Source organism: Opisthocomus hoazin, chromosome 1 (assembly GCF_030867145.1).
Source record: "Opisthocomus hoazin isolate bOpiHoa1 chromosome 1, bOpiHoa1.hap1, whole genome shotgun sequence".
In the NCBI taxonomy this organism is placed as follows: Eukaryota; Metazoa; Chordata; class Aves; order Opisthocomiformes; family Opisthocomidae; genus Opisthocomus; species Opisthocomus hoazin.
The window spans coordinates 156,712,899-156,733,333 of NC_134414.1; the positions used below are offsets into that span (position 1 = coordinate 156,712,899).

General features: G+C 42.5%; 1 protein-coding gene across 2 annotated transcripts in view; it reads left to right on the forward strand.

Moving 5' to 3' along the window:
* The window catches only part of SULT4A1 (sulfotransferase family 4A member 1), a 29,256-nt gene that overhangs the window by 4,199 nt on the left and 4,622 nt on the right, over positions 1 to 20,435 (forward strand). For both annotated transcript variants that reach the window (XR_012766223.1, XM_075443282.1), the window contains exons 2-6: positions 12,230 to 12,360; positions 13,798 to 13,878; positions 14,007 to 14,133; positions 17,158 to 17,252; positions 18,700 to 18,838. Coding sequence is in view for 1 of the 2 variants with exons in the window: in XM_075443282.1 (XP_075299397.1) it covers positions 12,230 to 12,360; positions 13,798 to 13,878; positions 14,007 to 14,133; positions 17,158 to 17,252; positions 18,700 to 18,838 (573 nt within the window). In the remaining variant the exon portion in view is untranslated. The remainder of the gene's footprint in view (positions 1 to 12,229; positions 12,361 to 13,797; positions 13,879 to 14,006; positions 14,134 to 17,157; positions 17,253 to 18,699; positions 18,839 to 20,435) is intronic.

Here is a 20,435-nt window from a genome sequence, read left to right on the forward strand (position 1 = left end):
CAACGCCTCCTCTTGCTGGGACCCCGGTATGCCCCACTCCCTTCCCTGGCTGATGGGAGGAGCTCTGTTCAAGGTTCTGCCTTTCACCTTTCTCTGCCACATGTCAGGGGCTCTGTCCGCATTCTTCCATGGCCCATTTCCCTCCTACTGTAATCCCTGTTGACCTTTCCATGCCAGGGACACCATGGGCCCCAGGGTTTTCCGCTGTTACGGGTAAGCGGTTGTTTGATCCGTTGGCTGTTACGGCAGTGACAATCACAGCTGCTGGGCTGCAAACCAGATACAGAGGGTACAATGTAAATCCCACTTTTTTGTTTTGTCTGATTCCCCATTAAAATTAATAGACTTCTGCTCATGAACATCTAGAATATTCTTTAGTCAGACTCAGCACTCAAAAGTTGCTACACTTTAAAGGGAAGCTTGAACCATTGGGGATGTAGACACATGCGATTTTTCTTTGGCTGTGAATTTGGTTTAAGGATTTCTTGTCTCTGGCCTCTTGTTTCTTCCCTTTCACCTTCCAGTCAGTCTTAGCTGTCCGTGGGAAGATGTTATAAAACATGTTGGCAAAAAGTCTTGGTTTAAGAAATACACCATAACGGAAATGTACCAAATGACAATGCCTTGTGTGAAATCTTGCTTTGTCTTGTGCAGCCCTACCCTTTGCATTTTCCTCAGACTATAAAAATCTCTTGGCAGCGATGTTATATTTAGAAGTAAGATTGGTTTCTGGTTCTTTGCGCTTTATTGTTCTGCACAATAATACTCTCTATGATTCAATACAAAGTGTTACTGCTTAACTAGGATTACGTGGCTGCACATGACCTATGCTTGCAGGAGAGTCCTGCAGTCTGTGGCCATCTAACCCCCCAGCTAGCATATCTGCAGTTACCTGCTGTAGAAATTGGTGAGTAGGTGACAGGTCTGCACAGAGCTCCATCGACTGAATATTACGTCAGGGAGTCGCTGTGCCTGTTACCTGCCTCTGTGCATCGCCCAGTTACGGTTGGGTACGGTGTGCTTTCTCGGTGCCCTGGCTTGCTGCCTCGCTAGCGAACATGTACGGTAGCGCCTGCATGATGTGACAGGCTGACAAGCCTAAGCACAAGGAACCCAGTTCTTCCCACCTGCCCAGATATGCAGAGGTCCAGCACTGCTGATAGTCAGTCCTGATTTGTGCAGTCACAGAGAAGAGGAGAATCGGGCTGAAAGGTTGCCCAAGGATGTGCCCAAGCTGTGGGAGTTTCCAGGCTGGGAGCTGTCAGACGCAGTGATGTGAGGCAGCTGCGGTGGGCTACAGAGGTTCACCCTGGTGATGGCAAGTCTGAGATGGCCTTATGCCACTGCAGCTAAGGCTCCTCAGGGAGCACAAGCATACGTATGGATGCTTGTGTGCTAAATTTGTTGATTTGCCTTAGTTTCCAGTATTCTCATATGGAACTCATCCCAAGAGCTTTGTTGGTATTATTTTGTAGTAATAGTTTTGCAGTTGCAAAAGTGCTAGATTCTGCTATTCTGGATTTGTAGTCCTGTTATTTTGCGGGATTTTGGTGCCTTGAGCTTAATCCGTTTTCATTTAAGGAGTAAATGCAAATGTTACTGGCCCAGAGGCATGCCTCAAGAAATCATGAGATTCAGCTTAATCAAGAGATTTTTACACAAAATACATTTGGGATTCTTTTCCTTTGACCTCTGTTTTTTTAGGCAATATTACGCACACTTACAAGCTCTTCCTTGTGACATGGAAAGATAGGAAACCTCTGTTAGTTTAATGAATGTGGGTGAACAATTTCTTTAAAATCAGCATATGGTATTTAAATTTTTCTCTTTTACGGTACCATCACAGTTACCTCGCTTCTCTATCTTTAATTTAGAAAGCTCAGATATCATTCCATTTTAATGTGATATGAATGTGCATCAATTCTCATACCAACTGGCCAGAAGGAATGGACTTCTTATACAAACAAAAAGGGAACAGCAAACTGCATTGGGTGACAGAGATGCATTTTGTGAGCTGTCCTTTTGGGGACTGATGTATAGGGTCTGTATTTGAACCTGATTATATGCTCTTGGTGACTGAAATCATGTTCCTTCCACCAATTAGAAGAGTAAATACTCTGCTGCTTAAACTCACTCCATCGAGGGCTACTCAGGTGCAGAAATAACACCTGTAGACAAGTGTTTGTGGAGGTTAGGGTTGCTGGGTTCCTGTGCTTTGAAAGTCCTTTTGAAATGGGTCTATCTTATATTTATGTATGTAGGTATTAAAGCTGAGCACATAATAATACTGTGTAGCAATGTATTTTATCCCCTCAGTGTGAGGGAGCAATAAACAGAAGATTAATAATGTGGGGCACCTGGCATCTCATTACTTTGACCCTATTCAGAGTTTCTGTAGCACCTTGGAGAATCCAAGAAGATGGGGCACAAGAGCTGAAATAATGACGGTTCTGTATACCAAAGTCTTTTACAGACTCGTACAAAAGAAATAAACCAGTTATGTCATGTGTTAATCCTGTAATGTATTGCAGATTCAGAAGGAAGAGGAGTATTTTGCTGTGTGTGCATGTGCAGATGGGACAACATGGTAGAGGAAACATTCCATCATGACAACATCTGAGGCAAGCTGGGCTATAGGCTTAGGAGAGCCGCTGGGAGGGGGAGTGAAGGGATGGTGAGCACATCAGGAAGGAGGCATATCGGGGGCTGAAAGTGTGTAGGGGAGATTTAGCTGGTTAAGTCTGAGGCAGTGGCTGAGATAAAAAGCAAAAGGGAGAGCACTGGAGAAGCAGCTGAGGAGGGATTTGCGTCACTACATGCCAAACCCCCTCTATAATTTAAGAAATGCAAGCTGCTTTCACATGCATTTACCCACCCACTGTTGATAGCGCAGCATGTGAAGACCACTGTCCCGTGTAAGGCTGCAAGTTCTAGATGATGTATGGTGACATGAGATCACCGTATGGGCTATAGGCAGTGGTGCTGAATTAGCCTTTCACTGCATGAGTAATCAATTCATGTGAGCCAAGAAGATGAGACAAGCGTGAAGCAGGTGAGATGAGACACACACTGACTAGACGCGCAGCAGTCCAGATCTGGCAGTACGCTGGCTGCTTTGCGGTGTCCTGTTGATGCAAGGCAATTGTAAACCTAGATTAACCATGTAGTTAAAAGCCTGTTTACTGCTGATCAGGGTTAGCAAAGTGGCACAGAACAGCTGCAGGCATTGCTGAAACAAGATTGCTCTGTGCAGGTGTAGCTGAAGTGCACGTTACTGATGATCAATGTCAGTGCTCCTGTTGGATCACCGGTGCTTTCTGTCAGAAATAGTGTGTTCTCTTCAATGATTCTGCTGCAATACTGAGAAAACCCATGGTGATGTGGATTGGCTGATCCCCCTTTGATGCTCTAATTAGATCTATTTCCGTTTCTAATTCTGAAGTGCAGCGATAGGGATAGAGTAGAAATGGCTGTAGCTTGCCTAAAACTGCAGCTCAGCAGACAGAGGGAATGGCTGTGCGAAATATGAGTGGGGACACAGATACCTTGCAAAGAATGGTTTTGCTTAGGGCAGCTATAATTTGAAGGGGATTCTGTTTGAGACAAAATGCTTTTCCTCTCTGACCTTAGACAACTAATGGCTGGCTAAACAGGCTGCATAGCTTCACCTATAGAGGGTAAACAACGCTTCTTGAAATTCTGAAACAAAAATGTGCTGCTTTTTTTTGCTGTATAACTCTTATCTGCAGTGGTTTCACATGATAATGTTGGTGTGCTGCCTTTTTGCAATTTAACCACCCAATATATGCAAATGCACATGAATGTGTAGGCAGGTTTTGCCTAACAATTTTTGTGGAAGGGATTGAAACTGAGGCATGGAACTGCATTTTGAGTAGTGACAGACATCCTCTGAGGTAAGCTTACCATATAGGGAGAGGAACACGTTCACAGCAAAGGGTACGCCAATTACCTCAGCACAGGTTTCTAATACCTGTTCCCTGTTGTCTCCTGCCTTCTGATCCTATTCCAGTCAACAGAGCTCACTGTGAGGCTCTGCATTTAGCCATAGACTGTGTTAAGACTCTAAAAGAGAACACAGAAAGTGATACAGTTGTCCTGGAAATCAGTGGCACTGAGGGTAACTGTGCACTTCTCTTCAACATAATGAAGTCCTTGAGGGTGAGTTTAAAAAACTTGTCATTACAGCAAAGTTCTTTTCTGCATTGTTGTCTTTGGTACACTGTTGTGTCACCTGTATTGAAATGAAGGGAAATTAGACACAGTGGGGGGGGACTTTCTGTTGAAGATGAAGTGAGCTCCTGCTGGGTAATGCATGATGCAGTTTAGGCATGCTTTTGTTATAGGTTCTAAAAGGTTGGGAGAATGGGACTGCCAGAGGAAGCAGGAGGGCAGGATACGAATGAGGTAAGATTGGGGTGAGAGGATGTACCTTCTTACATATGCTGCAGAGAGGAGGTGAGATTTGAAAAATGGTTCATACACCTTTTGCCCATCACTGTGAGGGGCTACCATCGTTAGTTTACACGGCCAGAGTTTGCCAGACAGTTTTCAGAGGTTTGAGACAATCTGCCCCGTAGCGTGTATTGGCCAATAAAAGTACCCTTCCTCTGTGAATTACTGTCGTGTTGACAGCGCTTTGGTACGACTGCATGATCCTGTGTGCTCCGTGGTGTTGTCATGAAAGGCATGGTGTCTCTGAATTGGGTCATGAGGGTGTCCATCCAAGGGAGAGGCCTGGGGAAAGAAGACAACAACTGAACATACTGGGTTATAGACCTGGCCAACCGTCAGTGAGTGTGAGAAGGGATGTCGTTCTGTCAGGTAGTTGGTAAGGGAGCAAGCAGGCTTATCTGTTACTTTCATGTTCCTGACATGTTATACTATACATTTTTTTCTTTTTGTTTTGGCATGATAGCTGTTGTGCTCTCTTATACCATGGGAGCGTGTTTGGTTGGCAAGTAGAAACTGAAAGGGAGAAGTCGTCTAAGGGTATGGGTAGATGTCCTCTTTTAAAAGTATCTGCACTAGTGCAGGGTGTTGGTGCCCGTATAGCCTGCTGTTCATCATTTCTCTTAAAGAACCACCCACAGAGTATTTTGTGTGAATGCATTCTAGTTTGTCCCAGGCAAAATTTGCTAGATGAATTGATGCCAAAACCAGAAACTCCTTAAGCTAATTTGTCCGATTTAATTTTTAAGTGAATTGGAGTAACTTCACACAAACTGCTCCATTGGTGATGACATCTGGGGCAGACGCGATAAGCATCCGTGGGCATGGACGTATTTTATCAGCCCAGCTAAAGCTTAAAGAGAAGAGTACAATGCTTTTTCCTTTGAATGTGTGATGCCAAGAAATACCAGCTACCACCCAGCATCAGCTGTCAGTGAAGGACTTGTAACAGAATCTGGGTCACCTAGATATGATGAAATCATGGATGTGGAGACAAGCATGAAGACACAAATCATGGCTCATCAATCAAAAGGCAAATAAAGGCAGTCCTGTGTCTTGTTGTTTTTAATCCCTAGATGTTGAGCAAGCTGTGGACCTGACTCAGTTCTTAGGGCTGTTAGTGTACTACTTACCCGGTCCTTGCTGCAGTGCATGTGAGGATGTTGTGGCTTATTAAGAGGGATAGGCAGGAAACACTTTTTGCCCCAGCTGTCCTCAACAAGAGGTCTTTGCCTTGTGGACCCCTGTCTACTGGGACAGATCGGGGTAGCCATGGGTTAGATGCAATGGTTAGGGAGTATGTGACTCTTGAGCTATTTTTCTTTGTTTTTTTTTCTTAAAGTCTCTATTAGGCAACATAGACAATCCAGTTATCTGCTTCACCACGGCTAGACTAGTAAACGTAACTGTGACAGAGGCTCTGACAGGCTGTCATCCGTGATGTTTCCTTGCTAGCAGTTCCCTGACAGTTTTGCTCTCCCCCAGACAGTGTGTCCTCCGTCACGGTGAGGGAGGTGGCTGGAGCCAGGGGCTGCTCCCAGGAAGCTGTGGATGAAGCTGCCTTGCTTTGGGAAGCTGATCTGCGTGAATCTGGGTTTGGCTGTCGTGTGAGTCCTCCCAGAGAACAGGCCCTGCTGTGTTTTGTTTACTGGTGTTGCTCCAGCATTAGAATCCAGCATGCTCAAAAGCGTCAGGAGGCGGTTGTCTCCAAGCTGCTGCTGTTGGTTAGGTGAGAATCGTACTGCGTCGCCTGCCTTGCTGCATGGAGGTGAGGACGCTCAACAGTCAGTGCCTGGCCTGAGATGCATTGTGGTCGATTCTGCATTTTTCATCCTGTCCTCTATTGAGTAGGTAGCGTGCTAATGTGAAGGAGAAGCCATTTTTTAAAAATAGTACTAATGCATTAGCTGAAAATAACACTTTTGTAACCAGTTTATTAAAACAGTGCTTTAGGATACTGTATTATACATAATAGCAATAATTCTACTGATAATACATGTGTGTCAACAGCCTAGTGACAGCTTTTTTACCGAAGTGCATTTTAGTCCTAAACAGAATACAGTTTTCATAGCTTGCTGTTTACAGCCTCTGGTGAAGCACAGGTCGGATCGAACGGGCCCATGTCGGTGTTCTCTGATGTAAGTCTAGTGAAAGACAAGCAGAATTTAGCCTATGTTCACCTCTTGTTTGGAAACCACATGGAGAAACAAAATACAGAAATACTGATGTTAGTATGTCTTCTAGCACTCCCAGTTAGTTGCACTTCATTTGATCTACAATGCTTGATCAACTTTCAGCTAATACAATGCAATGGACTCATTTTGACTCATAATTTTTTTATAGCATCAGTAGATATCAGTGCTCATAAAAAGTGAGGGCTGCTAAAGCTGTCAGATTGGCCGCGTAAGTGCTGTAAAGCAATTCTCCACATAGTTCGTCTAATTGCCTGCAAGCTCATTCCCCTTTCACCAGTTTCAGTGTATATCTGCAGGTAAGTATGACAGATTCATCTTCACCCTACAACAGTACAGGGAAAAATAGATATTTCCATCAGAAGAAAATAATTTCCAAATGTTAAAAATATCTCTTCTTAAGGTCCTACATGAGATTCCTACATCTTGGAATTCCAGCTGGCTTAATAATAGGGATCTTCATTATCAATTAGGGTTTTAATAATAAAAATAATGTATATACCTTGATACCATATTTTCTGATTCTTCTGTTCCTAGAGAAGACTCAGGATTCAGAATAAAGGCTGAAACTGTGATGTTATATTGCCAATATTTTTGGCTGCCCAATTAAATATGTATTAGAGAGCCCAATTTTCAGAAAGGATCGAATACTCATCCTCTAAGATTAATGCCCCTTTTATATGGTCTAAATGCCCCTAAGTTCAATAGTGACCTGCCAAGGGAGTCTGTGGAACATGAGGAAACTGAATCCAGATCTTCTGAAACTGATGGCAACAGTTTGAATAAGACTGGATTTAAAACAAGTGTTAACTGCAGAATTTCCAGTAACATTCAGTAATTATGTTTTTTTTTCACTTGCAGCTACTGGCTTTTAAAACATAAAAGGGAGTATACCAAAGCCCTTTGCATCCCTGAGCTGAAGGTTTTTGTCATGTTAGCTGATATGGAGGGGAGTAAGTTGAAATAAATTACATGAGAAACCATGTAGGGAAGCAATATTTCACGGGAATTTTTATTTTTTTATGTCTGCCACTTCACTTTGAACAGATCTTTGAGGTTCAGTAGCTGCATGGGAGTGTGCCAGTGGCCAGAAAGTAGTGATAGGAGCCAGAGAACAGCTGCACTAAAGAATATTTCTCCGTCCTACAAAGTCTAAATTTGGTGTCAAAAGGCGTCTATTGCATAGGAACAGAAAGGCTAGCTGTGCTGTTCCAGAGTTCTGGCCACCTTGCTGGGCTGTCTGGTTGCTGCTGCAGCAGTTACGCTAGCTGAGAAGCAGAGGCAGCATGGCCATGGCTGTGTTGCTGAAGCATTGGCCGTGGAAAAGGGTGCAAATGAGGAGTTCCTACTCACCGTCAGGGCTGCTGTGGCTGTGACAGGATTCTTAATGAGTCCGGATTTCTGTGCATTGGTAGGCGTCACAGAAAATGGCAATGCAGCCATCTAGCACGCTTTCAGATGGCAGTGACTGGGGCTGCTTTTGTACACGCTCTCATGCGGAGTGGAAATGCAGGTTCACAGATCATTTAAAAGGCTCTCCTAAAAACCTGCAAATTCTGCCAGTAGCTGATCAGTGCTGTTTCCCATCCCATCTCTTTCCAGATATTGTGTGATAAACTGGAACACGGGGTTTTCTCCCGAGGTGGTGTGTTGATGTAACATAAGAGCTTGTCAGGGAAGAGCGCTTCTCAGGTCCAGTGCACTGAAGTTCCCCAGATGCTGACTGGCTCCATTGTAGCTGGAACTGGGTAAACATAAATGAATTCCAGATCTGTTTTGGCAGTGACCTTGGAGCTAGCAGGGCCAGCTGTCTTCCTCCGGGATGAAATGTGGGTCTGCTGCAGCTGGAAGAAGGAAGGGTAGAATTGCCGGGTACTTAGGAATGTTGTTGCATCTGGTGCCTCGTGCCCAAAGGCTGACAGATTAATCCTGTTTGTCAGTGACTGTTCACTCTTTCTGTAATGTTCCGAGTGAGGCATGCATGTGTGTTCAGCAACACAAGGATAAAAATGATAGAAGATACTAGAGAGGCACAAGATCCACTCTCTGAGAAAAACCTTGGCTTCATATACATACATGCTAGCTTTTCTACCTCATGATCCTGTAATTTCACGTAAAAAGTGAGTAACCCTCAAGTGACAATAAGTCATTGTTGGCAGCCAGGCCAGAAATCTAGGGAGTATAAAGGTAAGTTCTGCACCTTTCTGTTGTTCTTTCTTTCTTTAGCTTCCTTCATCTTTTTCTTCTCTCCAACAAGTGTCATTGTCCGTTTTACTAAGAAAGTTTCTGTGGCATTTAGATCTGGCCAAGTTTTGTGATAGACTGGGATTATCAGGGGTTATTCTTATAATCCTTTTTGAAAATCTCGGTTTCAGCAGTTTACTCTGGCTTTCACCCATAAAATGGTGGTTCTCACACATCTCCACAGACATCAGCTGAAGTCAGTTGGTTCAAATGGCCAGTCTCTGTGTGCTTTGTATGCAGATGAGGAATCAGGGGCTAGAGCGGAAGACTCGCATTCACCTCCCACTGTGGCAGATGTAATAAACTGTGCTAGCCCCAGTCTAGGCCTGAGCCACTCGCCGTGTGCACGGGTACGGTGCCAGCTGGCGTTCCCAGGTGCGAGAAAGTGTTGCCCTAGCAGCTAGGTCTGGAGTTTGGGCTGCCGTTTGCCTGTTGCTAGACAAAGGAACATTCAGCTCTGTTGATACCTGCAATTCTATTTGAGTTGTTTTTAATCGAGATGTGAGGAGGATATAGATATCTAGTTATACACATAAAGGCTTTTAGCTTTTTTCTTTTTAAACAAAGAAGCATGTGTTTTTTTAGGTTTTTTTTAAACAGGAGATTGGGTCGATGGTAATGTTTTATATAGGGCTCTTGGGAATGTGTGTGGGATAAATGATAGTTGATTAAGGGCATCAAGGTAAAAAAATCACAGTTCCCTCAAAAGTTAAATCTCTAGTTTTCATTTGCGTTAGGACCCTGAAAATCCTAAGCAGAGTAACTTGAGTGCTAATGTGGAAGAAAATCAGGCTAATATAGCGAGTGACAAAAGTGAAAACTAGCACAGAATCCATGGGTGGGAGAAATGGGGATCAGTGGTCCTGCTGTAGGTGTAGGGAGGAGAAATTCCAGCTGCTGTCTGGCCAGAAGCCAGATGTCTAAACTGACAGCTTGCAATCCGCCCCTTTGTATAAGAGGTACTGCAGAAATACTGTTAGCTGCGTGAATTGGAATAGGATGCTGGAATATGTGAGCAGTACATATATAACTACAGTAATTTGTGTATGTGCATGCTAATAATTAGCACTGAGATTCGCAGATTTAAAGCACTGTTTTAAAGAACCTGTACTGGATGGAGATTTTGATTTTTCTACCTTGAGTACCTGCCATGTGCCCAGCATTACTCTTCCAATGAATCACTGTTTCTGGTGGAATCGCGTTTAGACGAAGACGATGAAGACTTCTGAGCTTCCAGAGACCCAGTTCCTTCCAAATCAGAACCATTCTTCCCCATGCCTCCTACATTAGGAGGTCATCTCCTGTCTCTGCAGTGCTCCGTGGATCTGCTAGCAACCAAGCCAAACCTAGCGTGTGGCCGCAGGTCTGAGCAGAAGTAGGTAAGGCCGTGGGGGCTGTGCTCCCTGGCCCTCACCACCTACCTGTCTGGTGCACTTTGTGGAGAGCTGGCAGGGAACATGCTGCTCTGCTGACGTTTCAGTGTGGTTCTCCCTCAACCCTTCTGTATTTGGAGGCATAAATGGAGGTGGCTTCTGTTTTGCCTACAGAGCAGCAAAGTAATGAAAAATTAGTCCTGGTGGTGTTGTTTATCCCCATACAGTTATTGCTTTTTGTTCCATGGAACAAGGTTGCTGTAATAGCATTTTTCTTTGCAGGTGCAATTGGAAATACAGAAATAAATTATGGAGAACCAGGGTGTTTCCTGTCAGAATAAATATTTAATGAGAACAAGGGTTGCGCTCATTCGGAGTTACAAGGACTGATACTGAAATGTCATATGTATGTTACTTTTAATGTATTAAAATATATGCTTGGACTTAAAAATGCAGAGTGAACAGCCTCAAGGGCAAGTGTGTATTAAGTCTGTGACAGCTGTCTCTGTGGGTGATGATAATGTAAAAATTTCTTTTTTTTCCAAGCCATTTTAATTTACCCACCAATCAATCAGGAGACCGAGGGATCTTAAAGTATGTACTCTCCAAAGCAATTCCTGGAGACTGTTCTTTCACGTTGTATCCAGACTGCGTTCACTCTAACCATCCTCTAAAGTACATCATCTTTCTAAACTCTTCCTATCTTAGATTAAAAAAAAAAAAAATACACTTTGTGTTGGAACAACATACAGAATTTGTACAAGAAGTGTCTCTTAGTGTGTATCGTCATGCTAGTTACCATGAATTAACTGGTGATGGTTACAAGTTAGTTGCAACTTACAAGTTATTTTCAAGTTAAAATGGGAACAAAAGCCGTGATCTCAGAGTTTGCAGCTCATCTTTCCAAGGACATGGGATGCTGAGGCAGGCTTAGGCTTTGTAAAGAATTCTAGAAGAATTACTTACTCCTTCAGGCAATGTGAGCGAGAGAATAAATCCTGGTCTCCTTTTGCTTACTGCTCGCAGCTCTTAAAGAGCTGGTCAGTCTGTCGCAGTGTCCAGGGTGTCCCATGCCTGTGTGCCTTGTCAGCTAAACTGCGGGGTCCCCTCCCTGCTAGCTCGCTTTGCTCTCTCCTCGTTCTGTTCCTCCGTCTCACCAAAAGCCCGTGCCTTTTTCTTCATAAACCTCTGCCAGATATCTGAATCTTTGCCCGTTTTGAGGGTTTCCTACCTGCCTGAAGGTAAAGCCATTGGAAATAGTTTCCCTGTTCAAACTTCTATTTGGAATACCTGTTAATTTTCCAAAGCGCAGACATTAAGGCTATAATATCTAATGCTTGCTTTGTAAATGTCCTTGGGCTGGAGAGAGATGCATAACTGGGGCCTCTAAAGCTTATGACTAATGCACTATGCAGTGGTGCATTCTGTGGTTTATCCAGTCCGTAATGCGGAGGTATAAATAGACTCTCAGATTGTTGCAGAGCAGTAGAATTGCTTACAATTTAGTACAGGGGACACTGGCAGTATCCCAGTACAGCTGCTAATGCATTTTGTGAGCTTGGATGATCTTTGTCGGTCTGTGTTTTTTTCTTTTCATTTCTAAAATGGAAATAGTAGTGTTTGCCTAGCTAACATTCACAGTGGAAGAATTCTGTGTGTGTAAAATGCTTTCCAATTCACTGGTAAAATGATCAGGAGACAGAAATGTATTTAAATTATTGCCAAAGAAAAATCTGAGGTATTTTATGTGAAAGGAGATCTTCATGTGTTTAAAATAAAAACAAAGGGAGGAGCATATGATGTTAAAACAGTAGCTCCAGACTTAGTTCCCAGCAGACTGCTGAGGACAAAAGTTACCGCTGTTTCTGTGCCTCGGCCTCCCTTCGTGTGCTGCTGTTTAGAGAAGAGCTGTAATGCAATCTGTTCTCTGTCATTGTTTGGTTTACGCAGGCACAGGCTTGCTGCAGGAGGTGGTGTATCTAGTGAGTCAGGGAGCTGACCCAGATGAGATTGGACTAATGAACATAGATGAACAACTTCCAGTCCTAGAGTACCCTCAGCCTGGTCTGGACATCATCAAGGTACAATTTATTGCAAAGAAAGTCGTTCAGCATTTGGCTGTCATTTTCCTTGGTTCCATATTTATCACTTCATTTGTGTGTCCTTGTCCTTTTCATCACTGGACTTGCTCAGTTTGCTGGAATGTGTCAGAGTATTATTAGATTATTTTTAAATTCCTTTTATTAAGCTTTATTACACTCTGTTTAATACTTTAGGAGATGTTTCTCCATGTCCTAAATATCTTGGCAGTGGGTTTCCTGAATAAAAGTTCCAGGCCTCCCTTGCTTCTGTAAACAGAATGTTGCCCAAATGAGGCAAATTTGCTTTAATCTCTTCCCTGAATTTGCGAAAGAGGAACTACAAATACAGAGACCTATGGATCTGTAGACCCACTACTCTGCGTTTACGCATCTAAATCCTTAGACACCCCGAGGTCTGTGGATCTACAGCCTCTGCGGGTATAGTTTGAGGAGCTTGGAATGTTCTGCATGAAATGACTTCCACAGTAGTAAGAATCCCTCAGAGACCAGTGGCATGGCGTGCAAGTGTGATCTTGTCATTGCTCAGCTGCTGCTGATACAGGCGCTATCTTGGAGTGGTGAGGCAAAATACTGGGCTCCATGCTAGAAGAGCTAGGGTGTTCAGCTTGCTGAATGGAGCTAGCTAAGGCTGGCGTGGATAGCTTTAAGCTGCTTCTGGTCACTGACACCTGCAGCATCAGCCTGCTTTAGGCTGAGGGTATTGAGGGGTCAGAGGTTGCTTTTCTTTCCGTCTGTGTGACACCTAGTCCAGTGACACCTCAGGGCTACCTTGACATAAATAAGCAGTGGCAATAGCGAGAGGTTTAGTTTGAGATTACAGATTGTTACCTGTGCTATGTGCTAGCAACTTGATCCAATATCGATCTATGCAGTTTTTAACTACTGGAAGATGGTTTGTGTCAGAGGATGATTTTGTCTCAAATTACAGAAGAATACTCTGTTTGAAAGATGTTCACACTCTGATGAACCTTTGGATTGTTCGGGCCTAATTCTGAGGATAAAATCAAGAGTAAAATTTTGAGGGGAAGAAGTTAGGGGTAGGGCTTTCAGAGCTCCTAATATTTTTCAAGGAGTTTTAGTGGGAGCATTACTGGGAACAAAGTTAGTTTGAGACTAAAAATTGTCAACTATTACACTTTCTTCCTGAGAAGGTCCTACGAATGGAAGCACTTTGAAAACAGAAGGTGGGGGGGAGAACTACAAAAAACCCCAACACATTATCCAGACTTTTGATATTTAAAAACAGACGTAACTCCCTGACCTAGTTTCTAGTCCCAGACCCATATTAATTTAAGAAGTGAATTTATGAATGTGACTCAGTACAGTAAAGGACCTCAGGTATGACAGTTAAGGACAGCTCAGCATGTGCCAAAAGCTAATGCACAAGAAGAAATGTTTCTGTCTGCTTTATTTTAGGAGCTGACATCTCCTCGCCTTATAAAAAGCCACCTACCATATCGGTTTTTGCCTTCGGACCTCCATAATGGCAATTCAAAGGTAAAAATGAAATGAAATCATGTTTGTTTAACTATATCAGAAGCAGTTGTGTGTTTTAGGAAATTCGGGGGGTGGGGGGCGAAGCTTTGAGTAAGATGATTTCTTTTTTGTCGCCTCTCCTGTTGCAGGTAATATACATGGCTCGCAACCCCAAAGACCTGGTGGTGTCTTATTACCAGTTTCACCGCTCCCTAAGGACCATGAGCTACAGAGGAACATTTCAGGAGTTCTGCCGAAGGTTTATGAATGACAAGTGTAAGGAGCTGTTCTCTTTGCACTCGCTGTTACACATTTATTTTCATCTCTGCATTCCTTCTGCAAGTACAGGAATGAACTGGATAAAGGCGCATTTGTTTTGCATATACAGCAAGGAAGTTGCTGCAGATACAGTGCTGCATGGACTTAGGTTTGTCCATGCAGAGTATGGCCATGCTTTGTAAATAATTGCCTGACAATATTTGACCCCATGGGCTCAGCAGTGTTTCACTTAGCTCAGACCAAGCTCTGGTCTACTCTGTTAAAATTCAGTTTGCAAGGTACCAGGTACCTTGTGAAAAGTGGTGAAAAGTATATCAATAAGCTGAAGTGAGCCCCTGTAAGAAGGCAGCTGCAGGCTGCTACTGACGGAAAGAATACACCTCTGGAATGAGAATACAGTAACCCGCTTTACAACAGCTGGTCAGCTGCCCACCCCGTGTTCTCACATCTCTGGCTGCAACTGGGCTTTTTGCCAATGGATTGCCACACTTTCTAGCTAAGAAGAGAAAAGTTTTTTACTGCCTTCTATTTCTCTAGAAAATCTTCTCTATTGTAGTTCAATGTGACACTAAGAATTCACCAGGTGAATTCACCTGTGCTCTGACGGGAGGATCTCATCTAGATACAGTGCAGCAAACTCTTTCAACCTGGAATTTGGAGGAACTGATGCTAAAGCAGCTGTATAATACTACAGGGAAGAAAAAAGTAAAAGGCTACCAGTGGAGGTTATTTAATAGGCCTTAAAAACCTTTGCTATTTTCTCCTGCAAGTTTGTGCAGGGTGGGTAAATGCTCTTTTTCCATTCCAGCCAACCTTCAGCTTTTTTGTTTGCATTCCCTGAGAATGGTATGTTTGTAGCCCACGATCAGGAACCTCTAGGCTGGAGACATGTGAAAGACACATTAGAAGGCCCCCTAAGATAGGGGAAGGTTCTGTAAGCTTTTTAATACAAGAATCCCAAGAGTTGTTTATGTCTTCATCTTATAGCAGCTAGCTGATGTATCACGACTTACCAGAGTCAGTAAAACATCACAGCATGTTCTGTGTCTGTAATTGTGCAAAAGGAATGTTTTGCAATACAGTGAATTTAGCATTTAGCTAAATGTTTGCATCACATGGAAGCAGTGCAGCAGCAAAAACTCCTTCATAACAAGTCAAAGTAGTGCTAGAGAGAGAAGCACTGAGCCCAAATGACACAATCCCACGCTTTTTACCCCTGCTTATACCTGGCTGTCTTGAAACAAATTCAGTGCATGTTAGCTGTACTGTTAAAAAGCATACAGTTGGGTAGGGATTAGTCTTGCATGTGGTAATTCTTTGGCTTTATCCTTTAAAGCTTAAGGGAGTTTTCATACATAAAACGTAGGTAAACTCTGCTAACTTCATCTTAATGGATTTTTGCCCTGTACCATTGAAGAGCAGCTAGGAACACTTTTTGCATGACTGGTGTGTTAGTTTCATGTGTTAATTTCTTTAGGGGTGTATGGAATGGGAATAACAAAAATGAAATTTTTGCAATACCTTTATAAAAGTTGAAAATGAGTCATCCGATTAAAATAATTTTCCTATGAAACTGGCCTCTTTGTCCATTGAGAATGTTCCAGTTACCAAAACTAAACAAATCTTTTTTCAAAGGGAAAATGTGCCTTTAAAATGTAAAACCAAAAAGTTTAATATTTTTCTATAGTTGCTTTGCTGAAAAAATAAAAGTTGGCCAAAAAAATATCAGGAAAGAATATGAAAAACTGCTCATCGTATTTGCTTAACTCCTGCCTTGATTATCTGAAGTACTCTGGGGGAACTTACCACTGGTAACAAAGAAATACGCAGAATGCATTTCTCTTTGGGTTGCCTTTCTGGTAATATTTCCAACAAAAGACATTCTTTAGGTAATAAATACCAGTGTCTGAACCTCTGCTAGACACGCATAAATTGACTGAAATCAATGCAAGTGTGGACTTTATCAGAGAAGTGAAAAACAAAGGAGGAAAGTTTTTTTTTGGGGAAGGTTAAGGCTTCCAGTAACCAGTGCCTCAGCAGTGCTGGAAGCACAAGCCGTCCCAGCATAGCACCTCAGCTTCCCTGCAAGTCCTACACCCCACACAGCAGACCCAGGGGACTGAAGACAAGCTGCTGGTGGCACACAGGGGTAGGAGGCGTGAGCTTTTTGTCGTTGGCAGCCCTGCACGCTGGGCCTGCTCACAGCTTGTGATCCATGGGGAGTACCCCATCACACCACTCTGAGCTGTCAGGATCACTCAGCACCCCGTGGGCGCCTGGTGGTAGCCTGGATTTGTTGTGTGATTGAGGTGACTGGTAACACGGTAACTAGTTCTGGCATATCTACAGAACTTGCGTGGAGGTGTTCAGAAAATGACAATAGAAGAGAATAGGCCTTAGATTGGTGGGTGCAAAAGATGTAATGATAAATAGAATATTCTGTCAGTACATCCTAAGTTTTTGGGAATGACCCTGAAGCATTTTTATAGGTCTGTTTCCTCAATACTTGTTCAATTTAAAAAGGATAATGGTTGTTAGCGATTCTTCATCCGTAATCAGGGATGCTCTATGGAGCTTTCCGCAAATGCTGTATCTAGCTTCGACGTGAAGGAAGCTGCAGTGGGATATGTTAATTGCAGGAATTCGCACAGGTTGGAACCACTGAAAATTTGTCTTCTGCAAAGCTATCTGTGTAATTTTTATTTTGGCTCAATTTCCGTTCAACAGTCAGGTGTTATTAATACTGAGCTCCAAGAGGTCCATCATGAAATATTGTGGTGTTTTCAGATGAATATTTATCTTCATGGCAAGTTAGTTTTTTTGAATATTCCAAACTGATAGAAAGCCTCTTTTTTTGATAAAGTTCCTTGCTGTACATGGCAATGGGTCAAACCAGACACAGTTCTCCTGGGGCTGTGATCCATTCCAGTTAATTTATTTTTCTCCTTTTTTTCTTTTTTTGAAGAGGGATTAATAACAAAAGTGTTGATTTTCCTCATGCCAATCATAATGTCTTTGTAGTAGGATATGGTTCGTGGTTTGAACATGTGCAAGAGTTTTGGGAACATCACATGGATGCCAATGTACTTTTTCTCAAGTATGAAGATATGCATAAGGTAGGTTAGTGGTAGCAAAAAGATATTTTACATTTAGCTTTGTGGTGTTTAAAATACAGAAAGTACAAAAATTGCTTCTTATGTCCATGTTTGGGCTCCCCAGTGTCTGATACCGTTTTTAAAACACTGGCATTCAATAGCTTGTATGGACAACAGCAGTTTCATAAACTTGGTAATTTGCTCAGGAGTCTGCCTGCATCCATAGGCACTAAACTACTCGCAGCAAAGGCAGAGATGCGGAATTGCTCACTGCTTGCTACACTCGGGCCTGGGCATTCATTTAAAAGAAATGTCTTGCTGTGCGTGCTGTATCAACAAGAAAAAAGTGTATCATCAGTGTGTTGTCCTATATATTTGGCATTTATTCTGATTATTCGGTTGTTCTTACTGTCTTCTGTGAAACAATGTTTAAACAATTAGGGATGATCATGTAGCATGAGGTGAATGTAATTATTGGGTCCGTACAGTATGCTGGCTAATAAATCCACTTTGTTTTTAATCAGAAATTTGGTGGAAATACTACATAGAACATTGGTTTCCATTTCCTGTTGCAATACTATATTTCTGAGAATTACTGAAAATACTTCAAAATGTTTATTTGACTGGAAAATTAATGAAAACATAGGAAAAACCCAGCTCTTGTCTCTAAACCTACCAAAAGGCAAAATCATGGTAGAACTCAATAAAGCTGAATAAATTATAGTTTCAGCTTTATCGAGCCTTCTGATGGAGTGGGATGCTAAAGGATGATGTAATACAATCAGAATAATTAAAAAAGCTTAGTAGAAATTATTTCAAACCCATGATTTTGAGTCATTCCTAGCTGTGCTCACTGATGGATGCTGCCGAAAGCTGGTGGCGTCACAGAGTTGTTCTGCTTCCTGATGAACATTGCTATTTGGTCCTTGCAACTCCAGAAGCCTTACTTATGCCGAGGAACCCTGGAGTTCTGGATATATAAATTAATGACTGTTTATTCCAGGGGCCGTCTCACTTAGATTCTTCCCATCTACGTGAATGCAGTCCCAGAAGCTGACAATGAAGGAAGGGCTGTTCTAACAGTAGTAGTAATTTATTTCACTGAGATTCAGAATCAGAATAACTAAATTCCTCCAAAATACGCTCGTATTCCAAAGTGATCAGTTAAGGGTGTGGTGGTGTCTGAAGTGGGAAGCATCACCATTACTTTGCAGTTCCCTGTTCTAACGTTGGAAGAGGTGAGCTTACGTGGCCATGTTCTCTGCCAGCCTGTTGTACCCTAGTTACTTGGAATCTGTTTATTTTCGGCAGATTGGAAGGTGGCAGAATTTGAAGACAGTGGTGTTTCTGCAGCTGCTGCATTCGTATTTTTCACACTCCTCGGGATATAACTTACTTTGAAATACTTAAACTCATTAAAAATCTGTGTGAAAAATACTCTAAACTATTTTTAAATACTCTCTTACAGGACCTAGCAACGATGGTTGAGCAACTGGTGAGGTTCTTAGGAGTTTCTTATGACAAAGCACAGTTGGAATCCATGGTGGAACACTGCCATCAACTCATTGATCAGTGCTGTAATGCAGAAGCACTTCCTGTTGGCAGGGGTATGTTTAAAACCCGCGGTAAAACTCTTATTGGGGAAGTGGCAAGAAGCGACTGACAGCTTAGTCATCTCCAGGATGTGTTAAGATGTTGGCAAAATATTGCTATGTAAATGGTGGGAGGAAACTGATTGTTGGTGCAGTTTTGGGGTTTGCTTCCTTTGAAATAAATGGTGGAAACATCAACAGTGTATATTCAACACCATGCAAATCACTCGCTTAAAAAGTCTTTGGCTTACTTCAACGGGTTGAGCTATTCATGCGGAGAAGACTGCACCGCTCTATCTAACTTTTGGCATGTCAAAGCCCACACAATTTCATGCAGTTTATCCTGGCCTAAGCCCTTGTGTTTAAGTATATCAGATTTTCTAGAAGAGCAGATACATCTAATTCGAAGGCATCAGATGACAAGGAGCTGTAGCTTTCCTTATGAGCTTTTTCTTTTTGTTGTCTACCTCAGCTGTTTAGAATGTGTTTAGCTTCAAGATGTTTATTCTGGTGAGGTCTTTCTCTAGGAGCTTGAAGTGCCCTTAAAACTGCTGAGACATCTGTCCCTTGATAATATCAAGAAGTCAAATCCTTTCTCAGTCTTCCTTCTGATAAGCATAAAAGAGTGATCTCGGTAAGTGTCCCTCAAATTATTTTCTGTGGGCTGCTTTACAGCCATTAACAGGTCTTTTTAAAAATGAAGACGCAAGGTCAAGGTGAAGAATTCATGTGTCAGCCTCACAAATGCCTTATCCAGACATAAAGTCACTTTATCCACTCACTTAATCCGGTTTCAGCTGGAACTTTCCCTGTCTACCTTGTTTATCCATCCATGGCCACATTAGCATTTTTTTCTACAGCATCATACGTGAAGCATGTGTCATTTATCATGACCACAAAGACCACAAAGTCTTTTCAGAGGAGCTAATTTGCAGGTTCTTGTCCCTGACTCAGGGAGCATGACCTGCATACTTTGTTCTTAGGTTTCTGTGTAGGAGGCCTTTGCAAACTACCTCTCTCAGCCAACCTTCTTATTATCTGCAGGTTTTATCAGCTGTAATTTTTATTATTATTTTCAAATCTCTGATAAAAATACCAAATATCATCAGTCCTTCTTGACTACTAATTTTGACTTAGCCAGTTGTTTATTCATTTATCATGCATTTTGTTGACATTATATAGTTTTATTAAAAAAACCCCAGTAAAATCACATGCCTTACAGAAGTCTGTTGTACCTTTACATTCATCTTTAACCAGTTAAACTGTAATCTTAGCGACACTCAGTCAGGTTTGTTTGAGAGCAAGTTTGCTTTCCCGTGAAAGCGGGTTCACTGCTGTTCTGTACTACCTTTGCGTCTTTCTTGGCAGAGCCTGATGCCGCTTTTCCATTACTCAGCTCAGGCTGTCGTCAGAGTTAACTGACCCAGGATAACTTGTCCTGTTTGTATGGTGGCACAAGCATTTCAGAATGTCATACTTGGAAAGAAGCCGTTGCTCACACCTCCTTGCTTTTATCTGTGGCTTTGCACACCTGGTATGGACAGGCTTTTAGTACATTATATAGGGGCTGTACGCTCCAGCTATTACAGTAGGACCTGGAAACCAGATTCCT